Here is a 20,153-nt window from a genome sequence, read left to right as displayed (position 1 = left end):
TGTGTAGCTGGTAGTGATGCCTATAGTTGAGATTGGCCGACAGTTCCCATTATAAGACCCTGTTTTCAGTTGCCTATAACTTTGCCAAGCTTAAATAATTTCGGCCTAAATTTTCCATGCCGGGTATTCGTCTCAGGCTGATTATTTTATTTCATATTTTTAAATTTCAGCTCATTTCTGAGAATGAGATTAGGGGAAAATGCTTTAGCACCTCTCTGCTTTGACCCAGGCACTTGAAATTTGGCATGGGGTTTGCCTTTTGTCAGGGCTGTGCCTTTTGCTGCCCCATGAAAATCCACCCAAGTTTGCAAAAAGAAAAGGAGGACTTGTGGCACCTTAGAGAATAACAAGTTTATTTGAGTATAAGCTTTCGTGAGCTACAGCTCACTTCATCAGATGCATGCAGTGGAAAATACAGTAGGACGATTTTATATACACAGAAAACATGAAACAATGGGTGTTACCATACACCCTGTAATGAGAGTGATCAGGTAAGGTGAGCTGTAACCAGCAGGAGAGAAAAAAAACCTTTTGTAGTGATAATCAAGGTGGGCCATCTCCAGCAGTTGACAAAAACATGTGAGGAACAGTAGGGGGGGAAATAAACATGGGGAAATAGTTTTACTTTGTGTAATGACACATCCACTCCCAGTCTTTATTCAAGCCTAATTTAATGGTGTCCAGTTTGCAAATTAATTCCAATTCAGCAGTCTCTCGTTGGAGTCTATTTTTGAAGTTTTTTTGTTGAAGAATTGCCACTTTTAGGTCTGTAATCGAGTGACCAAAGAGATTGAAGTGTTCTCCAACTGGTTTTTGAATGTTACAATTCTTGACGTCTGATTTGTGCCCATTTATTCTTTTGCATAGAGACTGTCCAGTTTGGCCAATGTACATGGCAGAGGGGCATTGCTGGCAAATGATGACATATATCACATTGGTAGATGTGCAGGTGAACGAGTCTCTGATAGTGTGGCTGATGTGATTAGGCCCTGTGATGATGTCCCCTGAATAGATATGTGGACACAGTTGGCAACAGGCTTTGTTGCAAGGATAGGTTCCTGGGTTAGTGGTTCTGTTGTGTGGTGTGTGGTTGCTGGTGAGTATTTGCTTCAGTTTTGGGGGGCTGTCTGTAAGCAAGGACTGGCCTGTCTCCCCAGATCTGTGAGAGTGAAAAAAATCTGTTTGCACTTTCTCACTAGAGACTTGTTACAGTTTGGCCCCTAAATTTGCTGAAGATTCCATTTGCAGTGGGCATGCTCCAGCCCAGGGATTCAGGGTCTGAGCGGGACTTTTGCTGCAGTTGTTCCTGCCACCAGCCAGATTTGTCTATGGTATTGGGCACAGATACTGAGAGCTAGGAGACAGTCTCTCCTGTTCTCTCAATGCTCCCTCTGCTGGCCCCCAGGAAGGGAGGAGGAGCAGAGGAGAAAGCTGCCTGACTGGAATGCAGGGGAATGGGAGAATAGGAGGAGTAAAGCAGGAACCAAGGAGTGGATGGAGACAGGAGCGACGAGGATACCAGGAGACGGGGACAGGAGCCAAGGTGGGGCAGATAGGAGCTGCAAGGGACAGGGGCAGAATTGTCTATAACTACTAAAGCACATTCCCCTCCAGAACCTGGAGTTGAGCCCAGGAATCCGAGTCTGACCATTCCTCTGCTGTCAGTAAATAGCTGTGAAATGTTCTGGCATAGGCTATGTCTCATCTTCCTCTAGTGGCTGGTCCACATAAGGGTAACCTGCAACTGCTCCCAGCTGCTTTGTTAGCTCACGTGGCAGAGGTCTGTGCTGTGGATCTAATAGGCTGAACCCTGCTGGTGACCCAAGCTGGGGATCAGTATGTCTCCATTTGATATAATTTCTGTTTGGTCACATTGTTGCATTTTTAAAATTAGGAAATCACATTTAAAAAGCAAATAAATAAAATGTTAAAGCTGGAAAATCTAGCACTCAGGTGTTAGGAAATGGCAGAATTAAGACTGTGTGGGGAAAAATCGTACGTGACCATTCAGTGAAAGGCTGGATCATAATGCAGGTGCACGGGGGGCCAAATTAAGGGTGCAGAGGGAACCCAATTGTTGCATATCCTAACTCTTGAGTGCTTGACTTGGCAACCTTGACATTATATTAACATAGTTTATTGGCTGGGATAATTATTTATATTAGAGCAGCACTTGAGGTCCCGGCTGAGATCAGGGCCTTGTTGTACAAACATTTACTGAGAGCCAGTCCTTGCCCTGAAGAGCTGACAGTCTAAACAGACGTGATCGGCATAAGGTGGAACAGCAGACAGAGGGGAAGGTCACACAGCAGGTGCGTGGCAGAGCTGGGAATAGTTCCTGGGTTTCCTGAGTCCCAGACCAATGCCCTAGACCAGTGGACCCCAAACTGTGGGGCACGTGCTCTAGGGGGGTGCAGAGGAACATTCAGGGGGAGGTGCACAGTGGTGCCTGGGCCAGTAACCACAGGAGGTAGGGAGGGAGCACAGCGTTACCCAGCCCCGCTTTGTCTCCAGCCCAGCTCCTTTCCCAGCTGCAGATCCATTTGGCCCCAGCTCTGCCCCCAGCAGCAGCTCCGCTCCACCCCCTGCTCCACCCCAGCCGAGCTCCGCCCCCAGCCACAGCTCCACTCCACCCTCTGCTCCACCCCAGCCGAGCTCCGCCCCCAGCCACAGCAACGCTCCGCCCCCTGCTCCGCCCCCAGCCCAGCTCCACCCCCAGCCAAGCTCCTCTCCACCCCTTGCTCCGCCCCCAGCCCAGCTCCGCCCCCAGCCACAGCTCCGCTCCACCCCCTGCTCCGCCCCCAGCCCAGCTCTGCCCCCAGCCACAGCTCCACTCCACCCTCTGCTCCACCCCAGTCGAGCTCCGCCCCCAGCCACAGCAACGCTCCGCCCCCTGCTCCGCCCCCAGCCCAGCTCCAACCCCAGCCAAGCTCCTCTCCACCCCTTGCTCCGCCCCCAGCCCAGCTCCGCCCCCAGCCACAGCTCCGCTCCACCTCCTGCTCCGCCCCCAGCCCAGCTCTGTCCCCAGCTGCAGTTCCTCTCCACCCCCTGCTCCGCCCCAGCCCAGCTCCGCCCCCAGCCCAGCTCTGCTCCACCCCCTGCTCCGCCCCAGCCCAGCTCTGCCCCCAGCCACAGCTCCGCTCCACCCTCTGCTCCGCCCCAGCCGAGCTCCGCCCCCAGCCACAGCACCGCTCCGCCCCTGCTCCGCCCCCAGCCCAGCTCCACCCCCAGCCAAGCTCCTCTCCACCCCTTGCTCCGCCCCCAGCCCAGCTCCGCCCCCAGCCACAGCTCTGCTCCACCCCCTGCTCCGCCCCCAGCCCAGCTCTGTCCCCAGCTGCAGTTCCTCTCTGCCCCCTGCTCTGCCCCAGCCCAGCTCCGCCCCCAGCCCAGCTCTGCCTCCAGCCGCAGCTCCACTCCACCCCTGCTCCGCCCCCAGTCCAGCTCCGCCCCAGCCGCAGCTCCACTCCGCCCCCTGCTCTGCCCCAGCCCAGCTCCGCCCCCAGCTACAGCTCCAGTCCGCCCCCTGCTCCGCCCCTAGCCACAGCTCTGCCCCCAGCCACAGCTCCTCTCCGCCTCCTGCTCCTCCTCCAGCCCAGCTCTGCCCCCAGCCACAGCTCCGCTCCGCCCCCTGCTCTGCCCCCAGCCTAGCTCCACCCCCAGGCACAGCTCCACTCCGCCCCCTGCTCCGCCCCAGCCACAGCTCCGCCCCCAGCCACAGCTCTAGTCCGCCCCCTGCTCCGCCCCCAGTCGCAGGTCCACTCTGCCCCCTGCTCCACGCGCAGCCCAGCTCCGCCCCCAGCTACAGCTCCGCCCCAGCTACAGCTCCACTCTGCCCCCTGCTCCGCCCCCAGCCCAGCTCCGCCCCAGCCCCAGCTCCACTCCGCCCCCTGCTCCACCCTCAGCCCAGCTCCGCCCCCAGCCACAGCTCCACTCCGCCCCTGCTCCGTTCCCAGCCCAGCTCCATTCCACCCCCTGCTCCGCCCCCAGCCACAGCTCCGCCCCCAGCCACAGCTCCACTCCGCCCCTGCTCCGTTCCCAGCCCAGCTCCATTCCACCCCCTGCTCCGCCCCCAGCCACAGCTCCGCCCCAGCTACAGCTCCACTCTGCCCCCTGCTCCGCCCCCAGCCCAGCTCCGCCCCAGCCCCAGCTCCACTCCGCCCCCTGCTCCACCCTCAGCCCAGCTCCGCCCCCAGCCACAGCTCCACTCCGCCCCTCCTCCGTTCCCAGCCCAGCTCCATTCCACCCCCTGCTCCGCCCCCAGCCACAGCTCCGCCCCCAGCCGCAGCTCCGCCCCCAGCGACAGCTCTGCCCCCAGCCACAGCTCCACTCCGCCCCTGCTCCGCCCCCAGCCACAGCTCCGCCCCCAGCCACAGCTCTGCCCCCAGCCGCAGCTCCACTCCACCCCCTGCTCTGCCCCAGCCCAGCTCTGCCCCCAGCTACAGCTCCAGTCCGCCCCCTGCTCTGCCCCAGCCCAGCTCCGCCCCCAGCTACAGCTCCAGTCCGCCCCCTGCTCCGCCCCAGCCCAGCTCCACCCCCAGCCGCAGCTCCGCTCCGCCCCCTGCTCCACCTCAGCCCAGCTCTGCCCCAGCCACAGCTCCACTCCGCCCCCTGCTCCTCCCCCAGCCTCAGCTCTGCCCCCAGCCACAGCTCCGCCCCCAGCTACAGCTCCACTCCGCCCCCTGCTCTGCCCCCAGCCTAGCTCCACCCCCAGGCACAGCTCCACTCCGCCCCCTGCTCCGCCCCAGCCACAGCTCCTCCCCCAGCCACAGCTCTAGTCCGCCCCCTGCTCCGCCCCCAGTCGCAGGTCCACTCTGCCCCCTGCTCCACGCGCAGCCCAGCTCCGCCCCCAGCTACAGCTCCGCCCCAGCTACAGCTCCACTCTGCCCCCTGCTCCGCCCCCAGCCCAGCTCCGCCCCAGCCCCAGCTCCACTCCGCCCCCTGCTCCACCCTCAGCCCAGCTCCGCCCCCAGCCACAGCTCCACTCCGCCCCTGCTCCGTTCCCAGCCCAGCTCCATTCCACCCCCTGCTCCGCCCCCAGCCACAGCTCCGCCCCCAGCCACAGCTCCACTCCGCCCCCTGCTCCGCCCCCAGCCACAGCTCCGCCCCCAGCCGCAGCTCCGCCCCCAGCGACAGCTCTGCCCCCAGCTACAGCTCCACTCCGCCCCTGCTCCGCCCCCAGCCACAGCTCCGCCCCCAGCCACAGCTCTGCCCCCAGCCGCAGCTCCACTCCACCCCCTGCTCTGCCCCAGCCCAGCTCTGCCCCCAGCTACAGCTCCAGTCCGCCCCCTGCTCTGCCCCAGCCCAGCTCTGCCCCCAGCTACAGCTCCAGTCCGCCCCCTGCTCCGCCCCTAGCCACAGCTCCGCCCCCAGCCGCAGCTCCTCTCCGCCTCCTGCTCCGCCTCCAGCCCAGCTCTGCCCCCAGCCACAGCTCCGCTCCGCCCCCTGCTCCACCTCAGCCCAGCTCTGCCCCAGCCACAGCTCCACTCCGCCCCCTGCTCCTCCCCCAGCCTCAGCTCTGCCCCCAGCCACAGCTCCGCCCCCAGCTACAGCTCCACTCCGCCCCCTGCTCTGCCCCCAGCCTAGCTCCACTCCCAGGCACAGCTCCACTCCGCCCCCTGCTCCGCCCCAGCCACAGCTCCGCCCCCAGCCACAGCTCTAGTCCGCCCCCTGCTCCGCCCCCAGTCGCAGGTCCACTCTGCCCCCTGCTCCACGCGCAGCCCAGCTCCGCCCCAGCCCCAGCTCCACTCCGCCCCCTGCTCCACCCTCAGCCCAGCTCCGCCCCCAGCCACAGCTCCACTCCGCCTCCTGCTCCGCCCCCAGCCACAGCTCCGACCCCAGCCACAGCTCCACTCCACCCCCTGCTCCACCTCCAGCCCAGCTCCACCCCCAGCCACAGCTCCATTCCACCCCCTGCTCCGCCCCCAGCCACAGCTCCACTCCACCCCTGCTCCGCTCCCAGCCCAGCTCTTCCCCCAGCTACAGCCCCAGCCCCAGCCCCAGCCCCAGCCCAAATCTGCCCCCAGCCCCAGCTCCACCCCCAGCCCCAGCTCCAATCCCAGCCCCAGCCCAGCTCCGCCCCTAGCTGCAGCTCCACTGAGCCCCCTGGCCTGGCCCCCAGCCCAGCTCTGCCCTCTTTCCCTCTCTGCACCGAGACCGGCTCCGCCGCTAGCTCCAGCTCCTCCCCCCTCCCCAGCTCTGCCTTCATCCCAAGCTCCGCTGCTGAGCCAACTGTGCAGTAATGCGGGGTGGGGGGGGACTGTTTCCCTTTCTGGTAGTGGTGGGGGGCACGAGAGAAAAAGTTTGGGCACCACTGCCCCGGACCGTGCAATCTCACCAGTCCCCCTTGGAAGTCTCTTACGTGGGTTCCTGCTGCTCAGCGGGAGGAAAGGTGCAGGCTGACTCAGAGCCGAAACACCTTTTTGGCTCCAATCACCAGAATTCTGATCAGGGCCCAGACCCGCAAAGGTGTTTCGGTGCCTCGGTCCGACTGGACTCCACAGGAGCTCGGCGTCTCAGTACCTTTGAGGAGCTGGGCCTACGTGTCTGTCTGATTGACTTCAGCAAAGCGGGGCATTTCATTAGTCCTGTCATAAGAGGAATAGTCCTGTGTGTATATCCCTCAGATAACTCTTGCATCATTTTTTTGACATCAGGCCGGTAACCTTTCATTCTGGGCTTGCTGCCTTCCCCGGCTGCACATCGCCCCTTGCCCCCACTGCCACCCCAGACTCCCCACCCATCCCCCCATTGCCCCTTGCTCCTGCTGCCTCCCAGGCTCCCCACCCACCTCCCCATCACCCCTGGCCCCTGGTGCCTCCCTCGACCCCCCACCCGTCCTCCCATCGCCCCTTACCCCCGTTGCCTCCCCACCCACCTCCCCATCGCCCCTGGACCCTGCTGCCTCCCTCGGCTCCCGCCCCCCCCCCATCGTCCTGACCTCTGCTGCCTCTCCTGGTCCCTCACCTATCCCCCCGGTCCCCTCTGCCTCCCTGGGCTTCCCATTGCCCCTGCTCCCTTCTGCCTTCCCAAGCTCCCCCCCATTGCCCCTAGGCCCTGCTGCCTCCCACCCCCCAATGCCTCGAACTCCCTTCTGCGGCCTTGCACCCTAGGCTCGCCACACTCCTTGCCTCTTGATCATGGTGCCACCGCTAACCACAGTGCCCTGGGCGGTTGCCCACGTTACCCACCCATAAGGCCAGCCCTGCTGGGCTCTTCCCAGGAGAAGACTCCTCATGTCACAGCTTTCCCTCCAGTGTTTCTGTAAGAGTTGCGTGCAGAAATCTCTCCTCATCATTTCCCATTGGCATTCCCTCTGAGAGCGATGACTTGTGGTATTCATAGCGGTTAGCATTCTGTCCTTCCAGCCCTCTGGAGACCCAGCATTTAACATTCCCCACCCGGTTTGCAGCAGCAGCGAAGAAGACGAATGAGACATTGGCTCCTCTCAAGACAGGGGGTATATTATACAAGTGCAAAGATAGTCTGTGCCTGTCACGTTCCAGATCTGCTAACTCAGGCTGCAAATCTCATGAGAATAGCTGAGATCTCCAGTTCCTACACTTCCAGCCCAACCCAGGAAGTGAGAAACTTTCCCCCAATCAGCGGTTTAGGCTTTGGCTGATGATTCTTGTCTCATCCAGGCTCAGCCACAAGAAAGAAGCCCAGGGGCCAAAGTTTGGATGCCTGTCTAGGCTGCCCCAAATCTCAGGCATGCTCAGGAGGTTTGGACCCATCTCTAGCTCAGACCTTGCAGCTGCATTCTACTGTATAATATTCTGATTCTGTAACTGAGAGAATTTGTCATGCAGTAGCACCAAGAGAGCTCATTCAAAGATCAGAGCCTCATTATTCTAGGCGCTGTACATGCACATAATAAGAAACCATCCCTGCTCCAAAGAGTGAGGCATCTTAGTACAGATACTTCTCAGTCTCTCCCCTTGCACACAAGTTTGGAAGTAGGGGAACAATTTAACACCCACACTTAATCTTCTGAGCAGATTTGAATGGAAGCAATATCGCTGCTAGTAATACAATCCATTGAAACACCCTCTGCAAATTCAGAACATTAGCTTCATGGCAAAAGGTAATTGGCGTACAGTTGGAGCTGTCCTGTTATATTAACCTTGTGGGTTTCCAGGCAGACATCTTCCTCTCACTGAATGTGACCAGCCACAGGCATGGAGCCTGTATTTTTCATGCTGGTTGAAAAAAGATTTGGATGGAAATCGTCTCAAGCCTAGCAATTCATATTCTAGTCCCATGGTTATAGGCGGCCCCCCCCGAAAGATGATCTGAGGCAATATAAACCAGCACAGATAATATTAGCATCCCTAGATGTAGTAGTGTCCGACCCTTACTCCATCCTCACAGCCTCTGGGATGGAGAGAGGTGAATATTATTAGCCCCATTTTATGGATGGGGAAACTGAGACCCAAATGTGTTAGAGCAAACATTTTCCAAAGTGGCTGTTGATTTGGGGTGCATAATTGGGACACTTAGGGCTGACTTTCCCCAGTGCATTCGCAGCTGCCATTGAGTTTGACTAGAATTGTGGATGTTTAGCATCTCTGAGAATCTCTGGGCATTGGAGCCTCAAAATCAGTGGCCACTTTTGAAAACTGTGTCCTCAGTAAATTGCCTACGGACACCTAGTGAGCCAGGGAAAGTTGGGAATCCCTTATGTCCTTTTCCGGGAAGGGACTTGCCAGGTTAAAAGATGAGAAACAAAGAGTAGGAGTAGACAGTCAGGTATCACAGTGGAGAGACATAAATAGCAGAGTCCCCCAAGGATCTGTATTGGGACCAGTGCTGTTCAACATATTCATAAATGGTTTGGAAAAAGGGGTAGTCAGTGAAGAGATAAAGTTTTCAGACTATACAAAATTACTCAAGAGAGTTAAATCCAAAGCTGACTGCGAAGAGTTACAGAGGGAACTCACAAAACTGGGTGACTGGGCAACAAAATGGCAGATGAAATTCAATTCTGATAAGTGAAAAGTAGGCATAATCCCAACCATCCATACAAAATGATAGGGTCTAAATTAACTGTTGCCACTCAAGAAAGAGATCTCGGAGTCATTGTGGATAGTTCTCTGAAAACATTAGCTCAACGTGTAGCAGCAGTCAAAAAAACTAATAGAAAGTAAGGAACCATTAGGAAAGATATAGATAATACGACAGAAAATATCATAATACCCTATATAAATCCATGGTACACCCACAACTTGGCTAATGCATGCAGTTCTGGTCACCCCATCTCAAAAAAGATACAGTAGATTTGGGAAAAGTACAGAGGAGGGCAACAAAAATGATCAGGGGTATGGAATGGCTTTCATATGAGCAGAGATTTCAAAGACTGGGACTGTTCAGTTCAGGTAGGAGATGATTGGTGGGAGGTATGATAGAGGTCTATAAAATGATGAATGGTGTGGAGACAGTGAATGGGGAAGTGTTATTTACCCCTTAACACAACAACAGGAGGTCACCCAATGAAATTAATAGGCAGCAGGTTTAAAACAAAGGAAAAGGAAGTATTTCATCACACAAAACACAGACAACTCGTGGAACTCGTTGCCAGCAGATGTTGTGAAGGCCAAAATTGCCGTTTTGTTAATTCCTTCTGAATCACCTGGCACTGGCCACTGTCAGAAGACAGGATGCTGGGCTAGATGAACCATTGGTCTGACCCAGGATGGCCGTTCTTCTGTTCTTCTTGGAGGATTCTTTATTCCATGGTGAGGGAAGTACCCTAGGGTTTCCAACTCCCAGATGATTTCACCTGCCTGCAGCAACCTCTTCTTCCCAAGCGCGATCCAAGTGCAGTGACTTGAGCAAAGGGAATGTACCTTGCATGCAGTGTGACTGCTGCAGCCACTGGTACCCCATATTCTGTCCAGTCCTGATCTGGTGTCCAATAACCTAGCTGGTAAAGGGGCATGTGATCTTTAACCGCTCGTTCACCAGGCTGTTTTTGACCCAAAGCTGTTACCCTCCAAAGGCTACCGGGGCCAGTGGGAACTGAGTTGGAGGATTCAGCCCATTTCCAATGGACAGGTATCCACATCCCAAACGTCACCAACGGAAGAGGTACTAACGGGCAGTCTCGGCAGAGAGGCCAAGAATTAAATGTGCCATGCCGACTGTACAGCCCGCTCTCTGCCAGAGGTCGGGGCTGAGGTATGTAGGATTGCATAGTGAGGGAAGCTAGCATAGCTCTGTCCATAAGTAGAGGACCTGTCTCCAAAGCTGTCCGTCTTTCTTGGGGCTGGGCTTGGAACCTCTCTACATGCCTCCTGCAACACAGCATTGTGTAGCTTCACTTTGTGGCTGTGTCATCCCTCAGAACAGGTGCTGCATTCTGAAGGCACCAGACACTTTTAGCCCAAGGCCCAGATAATACCCCCAGTGAAGTCTACTGCACGTGCAGTGATTCTGCCCACTTAAAACTGCCCCTGCAGTTTTGATTGGATACGGGCTGCACTTCCTAGCCTAAACGGCTGCTGTGCACTGTTAAATGCCAGCCACGCAGAATCTGGGGAGACACAGTCAGATGATCCTGTGAGGTTGTGGGGAAGGGGTGATGGCACTGACCCCCTTCTCCTTTGGCCTGTGGCAGCCCCCGTGGCACAGATTCTCTTCTTGTGTCCCGTGGCAATCGCTTGCCGTGCCACGCGGCTTTGTCATTAATCTCTGTGTGTTCCCTTTTTCTCAGGTGCACCAGGAAGGAACGGTGCGAGCGCTCCAGCGAGCCTCGGAGATTCGCCTCGGAGATGAAGCAGTGTGTCCGGCTCACTGTGCATCCCAACAACATCTCCGTCTCCCAGTACAACGTGCTGGTAAGCAGGATCGACCCTCATCTCCACAGTGTCTCCTCCTTCCAGGGAAGCCTAAAGAGGTCTCACCAGTATTATGTCCCTGGTTACCTGTAACCTTTCATTGACACACTCAGGCTCAGTGGGAAGGACTAGCAGCTTTATTGGATATAGTTGGTCTGGCTGAATGTCTCCCTGGGTGCTCCCTGACATACACTGGGGTCTCACCCAGGGAGGAGGCTCTCCACTTGGATAGTTCCAAAGTCCCGATTAGGAACGTGGAGGGGATCTTTCTTATTCAAGTGTTTGCACATGTGCATTCCACTCATGGTGTGCGCGTGTCCTGCGCACAGTCGTCAGAAATGTTTCCCTCAGTGGTACCCAACAGGGCGGCTTGAGCACCCTCTGCTGCTGCATGCCACTGTGTGCCAATATAAAGGGCCCAGCCACCTCCGAAACCTCTCAGTTCCTTCTAACTGCCTGTGGCGGTCTTTGGAATTGCTTGCCTTACCTTAGCAGGTGCTCTCAGTGTGTTCATTGTAAATTAATTGCAGATAGGTTCACAGTGTCTTAGTTAATACTGCAGACAATATAAGTTTTCTGTTTTGGTCTCCAGTTGGGGGCTTTTTCCATTGCTGCCCTTCGGCCCGTCAGCAGCCCCTTGGGTTTTCGCAAAACATGTGGCAGTGGTAACTGCTTTCCTGGGGAGACTAAGAGTACAGAGTCTGCCCTTACCTGGACAACTGGCTAGTCAAGGTCTGGTCCAGGGGTCACTTTCTCTCTAGCGTTCCAGTCAACCTTCAAAGCTGTGGGTCTACTGATCAACTCAGACAAGTCTACTATTTGTCCAGTGCAGAGGATAGAGTTTATAGGAGCAGTGCTGGACTCTACTCAAGCCAGAGCATTCCTTCCAGATATAAGATTCAAAACAATTTGCTGTCTTGTGACAGATTTCGAGGTTCACCGCATCTCGAAACGGTGTGAGGCACTTGGGGCATATGGTCTCATGCACACAGGTAGTCCAGCATGCCAGGTTGCACCTCAGAACTCTTCAGGGCTGGCTGGCCTCCATTTAATCACCAAGTTGGCACCATCTGAACACTGTATTCACTGTGCCTTTGTGGGTTCTCACTTCGCTAGATTGGTGGACTGATTCGCTCAATGTTTGTGTGGGCATTCCCTTTGTCCACCATCAGCTTTCACAGACACTGGTGATGGACGCATCTGCCTTGGGGCTGGGGGCTTATCTGGGCTCCCTCTGAACTCAGGTTTGGGGTCCTCAAGGAGTCTCTCTCTCCATATCAAAGTCAGGAAGCTAAGGGCTGCCTGCCTAGCCTGTCAGGTCTTCCTACTGCACATCAAGGGAAAAAGCCTGTTTGTTCTCCCAGACAACATGGCAGCCATGTTTTACCTCAATAGGCCAGGAGGAGCTTTGTCAGGAAGCAGTTCATCTATGGAACTTTTGCATTGCCAATTCAAGCGATCTCAAGGCCTTCCAAGGTATAGAATGAGCTGGCGGACCGCCTAAGCAGATCATTTACGAGTCACCATGAGTAGTCTTCCCACCTGGATGTTGCCAGATGCATTTTCTAGCAGTGGAAGACTCCCCAGATAGACCTTTTTCAACCAAAGACAACAGGAAATGCCAATAATTTTGCTCCCTTCAAGGCCACAGTCCTGGTTCATCACAGACGCATTCCTGCTACCGTGGATGAAAAAGTTCTACTATGCTTTTCCCCCAATTCCACTCATACACAGAGTGCTGAGAATGATCAAATGGACCAGACCTGAATTATCTTAATAGCCCCAGCATAGCCTTGACAGCACTAGTTTTCCACTCTACTGGATCTGTCAGTGGAGGCTCCAATTTCGCTCCCGTGGCACCTGGACTTGACCTGCGGGCCCTTCATTTAATGGCCTGGAGGCTCCATGGCTAATTTCTAGAGAGGAGTCATGCTCAGAACAAGTTCACTATGTCTTGTTAAATAGTGCAAAGCCTTCTAGTGGAGCTGCTTACGTGTCCAAATGGAGGCGTTTTTCTATTTGGTCTTGTCAGTCTGGCGCCTAGACAACGCAGTCCTCTATCCAGCATATCCTGGACTATCTATTGCACCTAAAATAGCAAGTCTTAGTAATATCTTCTATCAAGGTCCACCTGACAGCAGTATCAGCTTTTTGTCCTCACGTGGATAACTGTTCTGTATGCTCTAACGAGACGACAGTCAGATTTGTGAAGGGCCAGGAAAGGTTGTACCCTCAAATAAGGGAACCTATCCTGCCCTGGGACTTGAACCTAATTTTATTGAAGACCATGGGGTCACCATTTTAGCCTCTAGTAACATGTTTCTTACTGAACCTATCTCTGAACTGCGTGCTCTGACGTCCAAACCACCCTGTACAATCTTTTTTAAGGATGAAGTGTACTTGCACCCTGATCCAAAATTTCTCTCCAAAGTGATATCTAATTTTCGTATTAACCAGTCAATTTACTTACCTACGTTTTTACGCAAAGCCACATGCCGATAGAGAGGAGCAACATCAGCACACAAGGGATGTTAGAAGGGTGCTGGCATTCTACATAGAAAGGACTAAGCAGTTTTGTTTGTCAACTCAATTGTTCGAGGCCATAGCAGACAGAATGAAGGATCTCCTGGTCTCTTCACAAAGAATTCCAAATTGGATAACTTCCTGCATTTGTGTGGGATTCAGCAGATATTTGCCTGCCAAGCAAAGTGATGTCACATCCCACAAGATTGCAAGTGGCCTCGGCGGTGTTCCTTGCACAAATCCCTATCCAGGAGATCTGCAGAGCAGCCTTCACACCTTTGCATCCCATTAAGGCATTATTTGGTACTCCAGAGATGATGCTAAATTTGGATGAGTTTTACTCCAGTCTGAGTGCCCATGAACGCCACTCCCTCTTCCTATTTTATGAGTCACCTCCAGTGGAATGCACATCAGCAATCACTCAGAGAAGAAAAATGAGTAACTATTCTTGCATAACTGTTGTTCTTGGAGAAGTGTTGCACACGTCCATTCCACAACCCACCTGCCTATCCCTGTGCATCAGAGTTGTCCAGCAAGAAGGAACTAAGTGAGCTCAGGGACGGCTGGGCCCTTTACACTAGCAAGCACTGGCACATGGCACCAGTCGAGCTTCCCCGACAGGTACCACTGAGGGAAAAATTTCCCGTGACCGTGCATGGGGTGATGCACACCAAGAGTGGAATGGATGTGTGCAACACATCTCAAAGAACAACAGTTACAACAGGTTAGGAACTGTTTTTTCCAGTTCATTGCGAGGAGCTGAATGCAGTTCTGGAGAGGAACTACAGATCCATCAAAGAGGAACACTCACGCATCGTAGCCAACTTCTTTACCTCAAACATCAAAGATACTGGAATCTATAGCCATGTGCAAAATATGGGCAATCGGCATTGGCTGTGTTAGAATTCAGCTTCTAGGACTGCGGTGGGGAGGCATGCTAGGACCATTTAATATGCTCCAATTTCCCTTCACTTCAGGATCCGGGTCTCTTTCTTGAACTACCAAAGCATCCAGGCCTGGTACAGTTTCAACACTGAACTCCCAGAGCAGAGGTATGGGGACCCTAGAAATAGCAGCTTGCAGCCCATCTCTGCCAGGGTTTACGCTTTGCTACATTCAACCCCCTCTCTTCCTCGGCGCTAGATGTGGCCTCTGTGGCAGAGAGCTATTAAAGGCAGCAGTTGTCACTGCAGGACAGCTATGATGCCAGTGAAGCAATGTGTGTTACTGTTCCTTTTGGAAAGGCCTTTTCTAGGGACAAGAAGTGAGTTAATTGTAGAGGACCCATTCAGTTTCCAACCTGTCTGCGGTACCTGATGACAGCAGTGCCTATTATGTTGGTGTTTTTGTGTTGTGGACATGTGCGCACTAGGAACTGAACTGGGGCCTATTTCATACAGGCCACTGAACAGCTGCCACATGGTAACTCTTTCTGGTCAGATTGACCTGAGCTGGATTTGACTCACGGCCTAGAAATGGAAAGCTTCAGTGTTTCTTTGAGCCAGTCAGTAGCTCCTCATTCTTTGTGGGCTCAGTGGAGTGGTTAAGGTCCACTAGCTGGCCATCTCTCAGGTGTTTAGGGTAGGATGTTTGAAGTCTATTTTTCAGTCTGTATGTCCAGTCCCTGCAGCTTTGTTTCTGCCTCTTACCTTTTCTGTGACTTAACCTTCCCAGGCATCCGACAAAAGTGATCAGAGACATTGTACAGTGTTTGTTCTTTGAGGAGTGCAGCTTTTTATTTTTAATTCTTTCAATAGTCTTTGAATTCTTCTGTGTTAGAGTAAAGACTGGCTCAGGGTGATTGAGTCACCATGGCAGTGCAAGTCAGCCCAGAGCTATTGTTGTCCTCATCATATTGCTGTCTGATGGCCCATATGAACTGAGTCGTTGGGTCTCAGTCAACTCCTAGTGGACTGGTGTCCACAGCACAGTAGCCACCATCTCAGATGGTTTATTGGCAAACCCAGCACAAGTCAAAGACTGATTCGGTCATGGAGACTACACTGAGTTTTGGGCAGTTCTGGTTAGGGGAGAGCTCTTCCGCGATCATGCCAAGTTCTTTCCTGACTTGAGGGTAGGGAATGTGCCTGTTTATTCAGCCTGTGCTTTGACCTACGGAAAGTATTGTCCACATGGCAACACTGACTCTTCTTTGGCAGCAGAGGTACACATCTGGGTCTGGCTCAATCCTAGGCTGATGCTCATGGACTGTGTGAAAGGAGAAAGGTGCTGGAGAGGGGGCATTCTCTACCCACTACAGGGGCTCCAAAGCAGGAGCTTTTGTTCATTGGTGGCAGCTCCAGGCTTATCAAATTTGTGCCCAAGCTTTTCAGGCCCTTTCCTTGGTGACTGTGCTCAGAAAAGTGACAAATCTGCATTCTGCATTTTACACACTTGTGAGCAAGTTCCCTCGCTAGGACAGTGGCCTGGTGAGAGCTCCAGGCTTCCCCTCCACTGCTGGTCCTGGTGCATTGGTGGGAGGGAGGAAGGGACAGAGGTGGAGCCATTCAATAGAAGCACTATCTGTTGTCCCAGGGACAAGCCCATCCCAGTCCTCAGGGCTTCTCCCTCTCCCCTCCCATAACTTGGCAAGAACAAACTGCTCCCCTGCCAGGCAATGAATTTACAGGTAAATTGTAAGACTGGTCAGATCAATGGTCCCCCTCCTCTGTGCCCTTGCTGTCTCTGAGGTGGTTAATGCTGGATGCCTTAGGGGAAGGCACCCAACTCCCATAATGCACCTCACTGAGTGATGAGAACATACCATGGGAAGGCAACAAGTGGGATTTTTCTTCCCTCCTTCTACTGCTTCATGGATGGGCAGAGGGATGCGTCCATCATGCCGGTAGCTTCACTCCTGCTGCATGTGATTGGGTCTCCTGTCAGTGACTGGCATCTCAGACTCTCACGGACCTCATGCTCAGAACTAGCCTATATAATGGGGGAGCATGCAATACACTGGTTGAGCACATATGATCATGTCTCCCTCTAGGGGCTGGCCCCAGCAAGGATAAGGCTCTGGTATTTACTAACCATGAGTGGAGTAACACCTTTAGATCACTGGCAGGGGGCTTGTGCTACTGGTGTGGAAGTACCCTGTTGCCGCTGTTGGTGTTTGTATATTTGTGGCCATGGTTTGTTACCATGGCACGTGGGGGTGGTGGGGTGGATGCAGCTGACTGAGAGCAGAGTTATAATTAGAATCATAAGCGGGACCTCATGTAAACCGTTCCAAATGGAAGAAACCCAGTGGTGCTTTGTGAGAACGGGAACGTCCTGGAAACCAGCTGTTCGATTTGTTTATTTCATTACACTGTATTAATGGCAAGGCCAGTGGGCGTCAGGGATTCCAGAGTGCCGGACAGCGACAGAGCTCCGACCTGTCCTTTTATTTGCGGTGCTCGTGCCCCGACACATTGTGACCTCAGGGCCTGCTGCTCCTGGGACCGAGTGATCAAATGGGGCAGGCATTTCTGAGCTGCCTGTAAAGGCGAAGGAATTCAGCTGGCCCACTAGAGGGAGTGGATGCCACTGGCTTGCTGAAGGCGGTAACTAGACTCTCTACACACAGGAACTTGTTGGTGACAGAGAGCTCCCTCTGCTGGTGATGCTAGGAGAGGAGGCGTAGAGAGTTAGACTGGAGCGCTACAGTTTCTCTGTAGTCCGCAGAGTGCCTCTTGTGAGTAATAGCCACCTTCCTCAGAAACCTTGTGCCAAGGGGCCAGCAAGCCCCAGTCTTCACAGCCTATTCCAAAGACTCCCTCGCCAATATTACACCTGCATGACCGAAGTTGAGCACGCCACGCCACTGACCCGACTTGAACTCACCCTGCACGGCGAAGCAGCAGCCACCGCCCCTGCATAGCCACACGCCACTTGTGTTTGCATCTGCATTCCATCCCCCACTCCCCAGAGTCGCTGCTTTCTGTTGAAGGAGGATCCTTTATCTAGCAAGAGGCTCTTTGTCCAACCTCTCCAGTGTAATTCTCTTCTGCTGGCCGCGTTTGTCTGTCTTTGAGCTCAGCGCTCTCTTTCTCTCTCCCCCGCCCCCTTTGCTTGCAGCTTGTCTTGGAGACCTACAATGTCCCTGAGTTGTCAGCTGGGGTCAACTGCACCTTCGAGGACCTTTCCGAGATGGACGGCTTGGTGGTGGGGAACCAGATCCAGTGCATCTCCCCGGCTGCCAAGGAGGTGCCCCAAATCATCATGGAGAATGGTGAGTGTCTCAGGCCTTCCCTACGGGGTTACACTGGGGTGGGTGCGCTGCTTCCCTCCGACCAGTTGGTGAGAGCACCGCAGCTGGAAGAGCACATTATCGGCTGGGCACGTGTCTGTGTGAGCCCCAATGCTGCCAGTGTAGCAACAGCACATTTACGAGCATTTTGTCTAGTCCAGTCTTATACATCTCAAGTGATGGGGCTTCCATCCCAGTCCAGTACATCTCAGAGTCAAACAGTTTATCCAGCTATTCTGCCTGGATGATTCCCTCCTTAATTTCATCACACTCCTCCTAGTTACATCTCTGCGTGCAGCTCCCGAAATCAGTCTCTTCCTCTCTGGCTTTTACATCCTTCAGGTATTTTCAATCCGTTATCCTGTCCCTTTCCCATAATAGCCCCTTGACCAAGGCAGATGTGCTTATCCTTCCATGCCAGCCCCTGGTCCATTTGGTTTCTCTTTCCTCAGTTGTCTCCAGTTTGTTCGTAGCCCTCTGCAATGGGGCACTCAGAACTGAATGCAATATTTCAGGTGCATGTCGGGCTCTAGCTCCCCCTAGTTGCCCAGCAAGACACTGTAAGACGTGCCTATGTTGCTAGGCTTCTCCCAAGGTCTTAAACTGGGTCACAGGCAGGTGGGCAGGTGCAGGGAGAAGCTGCCATTCTTGTTCTCTGTATTATTTGTGAACTGTAGCAGTGAATTTAGTCCCAGTGAAAGATATCTGGAAGCCCACAAACTCTCCAGGAGTCAGAAGGCAGTTCCCGTCTCCACTGCCCACTCAATCCTTGCCTGTTGTTGATTAGCCGACCAAGAAGAATGCTAGTTAGTGGTGCTTGCGATGGGGCCTTCTCTGGTGTGGACCGTTGTCCATTAGGGACCCGGCTCAGAGCCACGAGCAAATGAAAGGCGTGACACTAGAGTGACGGAGAAAAAGGGGCACTTCTAGAGTCTGGTTTTCAGAGAAGCTGAGTTCCCGCAGCTCCCAGTCACCAGCAACGGCTGGCCTTCTGCACCTCTGAAAATACGCCCCCTGGCGCAGACTGCCAGAGGAAGGGTTGAAGAGACGGGGTGGGAGGTTCCAGAGCTTGTTCCCAACCCCCGGAGCCAGCCAGTCCTCAGTACAGCTTTTTGAACATGCCCCAGGCGCTGGCAAAGTTGTTAAATGTGAAGCAGTTAACAGAGCTGTCAAAGCCATCGGCAGCAGATGGGCAGCAGAGTTGAGGGCTGATGGCACAATGTATTCAGGAGTGGGTGTGCACGTGTGTTTGTACATGCATGTGTGGAGACAAATTGTCAAACTTGCTTTGTCCTGATTGATTAATGAATCTTTCTGGTGAGGAGGAATATAATAGAGGTGGAAGGGCCAGCCGGGTCAAAGCCTGGAATTAAACATGGGCTCCTTCATCATCAAATTATTGCGGTTACTTCACCTGTATAGCATCCTCTGCTGACGGGCCCAAGGGGACCAACAGGGAGGTAAGCGGGGGTTGGAGTTGGTGGAGAGGCAGAAAGGGTTAATGATAGTGGAGTGGATGGAGGATGGGGGTAGGTGAGCAGTGGGTGGATTTGGGAGCTGGATACTGGGGGGAGGGGTCAGCTCCAGGGGAGGCTCAGTGTCTGCTGGGGATGGGGGGCTGGCAGCCTGTGAGCAGTGGATGCTCCCTATGGGATGGGAGTGGTGCATGGAGGCTGCTCTCGGAGACCATGCTCTGAGGGGAGCGAAGATAGGTGGTTAGGGGGGGAAAGAGGAGAGAGACCTCAGCATGGTATTGAGCCCCCAATATGGCATTCCCAGGGAAACCCCCTAAAGACTCAACATACACCTGAGCGTGGCAATCCCTTGGGGAACTCAGCAGCCCCTCCCAGCCCCCAGGGATGCTATTCACATGGGGATCGCCCTGGGTGCCCACATTCCCCTCAGCATGGTGTTCACAGAGGGACTCAGCACAGCATGATGTTCTCAGGAGAACCCCCACCCTAGGTGCTGCACATCCCCCCAGCAGGCTGTTTCCTGGGATCACCCCACCTCAGCAGAGCAGGTGTAAGGAGGGCCTGTCTGTAAGGGAGTCTCACTTATACCAGGTTTCAGAGTAGCAGCCGTGTTAGTCTGTATTGGCAAAAAGAAAAGGAGTACTTGTGGCACCTTAGAGACTAACATTTATTTGAGTGGAATGCATCCAATGAAGTGAGCTGTAGCTCACAAAAGCTTATGCTCAAATAAATTTGTTAGTCTCTAAGGTGCCACAAGTCCTCCTTTTCTTTTAACTTATACCACTCGCTCGTCACCTGTGAATGTAGCCCCGTTGGGTCACACATGCCCCCTGCACACTCACCCAGCCCAGGCCAACGTGCTCACAGCCTTTAGCAGCAAGCAGCGGAAATAGATGGGGGCAGAACGTTCACCTGGAAAATACATCCCCAGAAATGGAGGGCAGGTGTGCCCTTCCATTCCTGTGGCACCACAATGCTCAGCAGGCCAGCCAGCCATCCTGCCATCCACCCGGCCTCCCCTTCTGAGGGCATGTTGTGATCCCCTCAGCCTGCAGAATGAAGCACCGTTGCTGTAGCATTCAATGT

The 20,153-nt window shown here is 54.2% G+C and overlaps 1 protein-coding gene across 6 annotated transcripts in view; it reads left to right on the top strand.

The window, feature by feature from the left end:
- Positions 1-20,153, top strand: part of PLXNA4 (plexin A4) — a 582,733-nt gene that overhangs the window by 411,790 nt on the left and 150,790 nt on the right. For all 6 annotated transcript variants that reach the window (XM_077807901.1, XM_077807900.1, XM_077807903.1 and 3 more), the window contains 2 exons: positions 10,712-10,835; positions 17,421-17,574. In XM_077807901.1, coding sequence (XP_077664027.1) covers positions 10,712-10,835; positions 17,421-17,574 — 278 coding nt within the window. The remainder of the gene's footprint in view (positions 1-10,711; positions 10,836-17,420; positions 17,575-20,153) is intronic.

The sequence above is a fragment of the Eretmochelys imbricata genome, chromosome 1 (genome assembly GCF_965152235.1).
Source record: "Eretmochelys imbricata isolate rEreImb1 chromosome 1, rEreImb1.hap1, whole genome shotgun sequence".
NCBI classification, from domain to species: Eukaryota; Metazoa; Chordata; order Testudines; family Cheloniidae; genus Eretmochelys; species Eretmochelys imbricata.
Note: the sequence above shows the minus strand (reverse complement) of the source record. Positions and strands in the feature narration are given on the sequence as shown.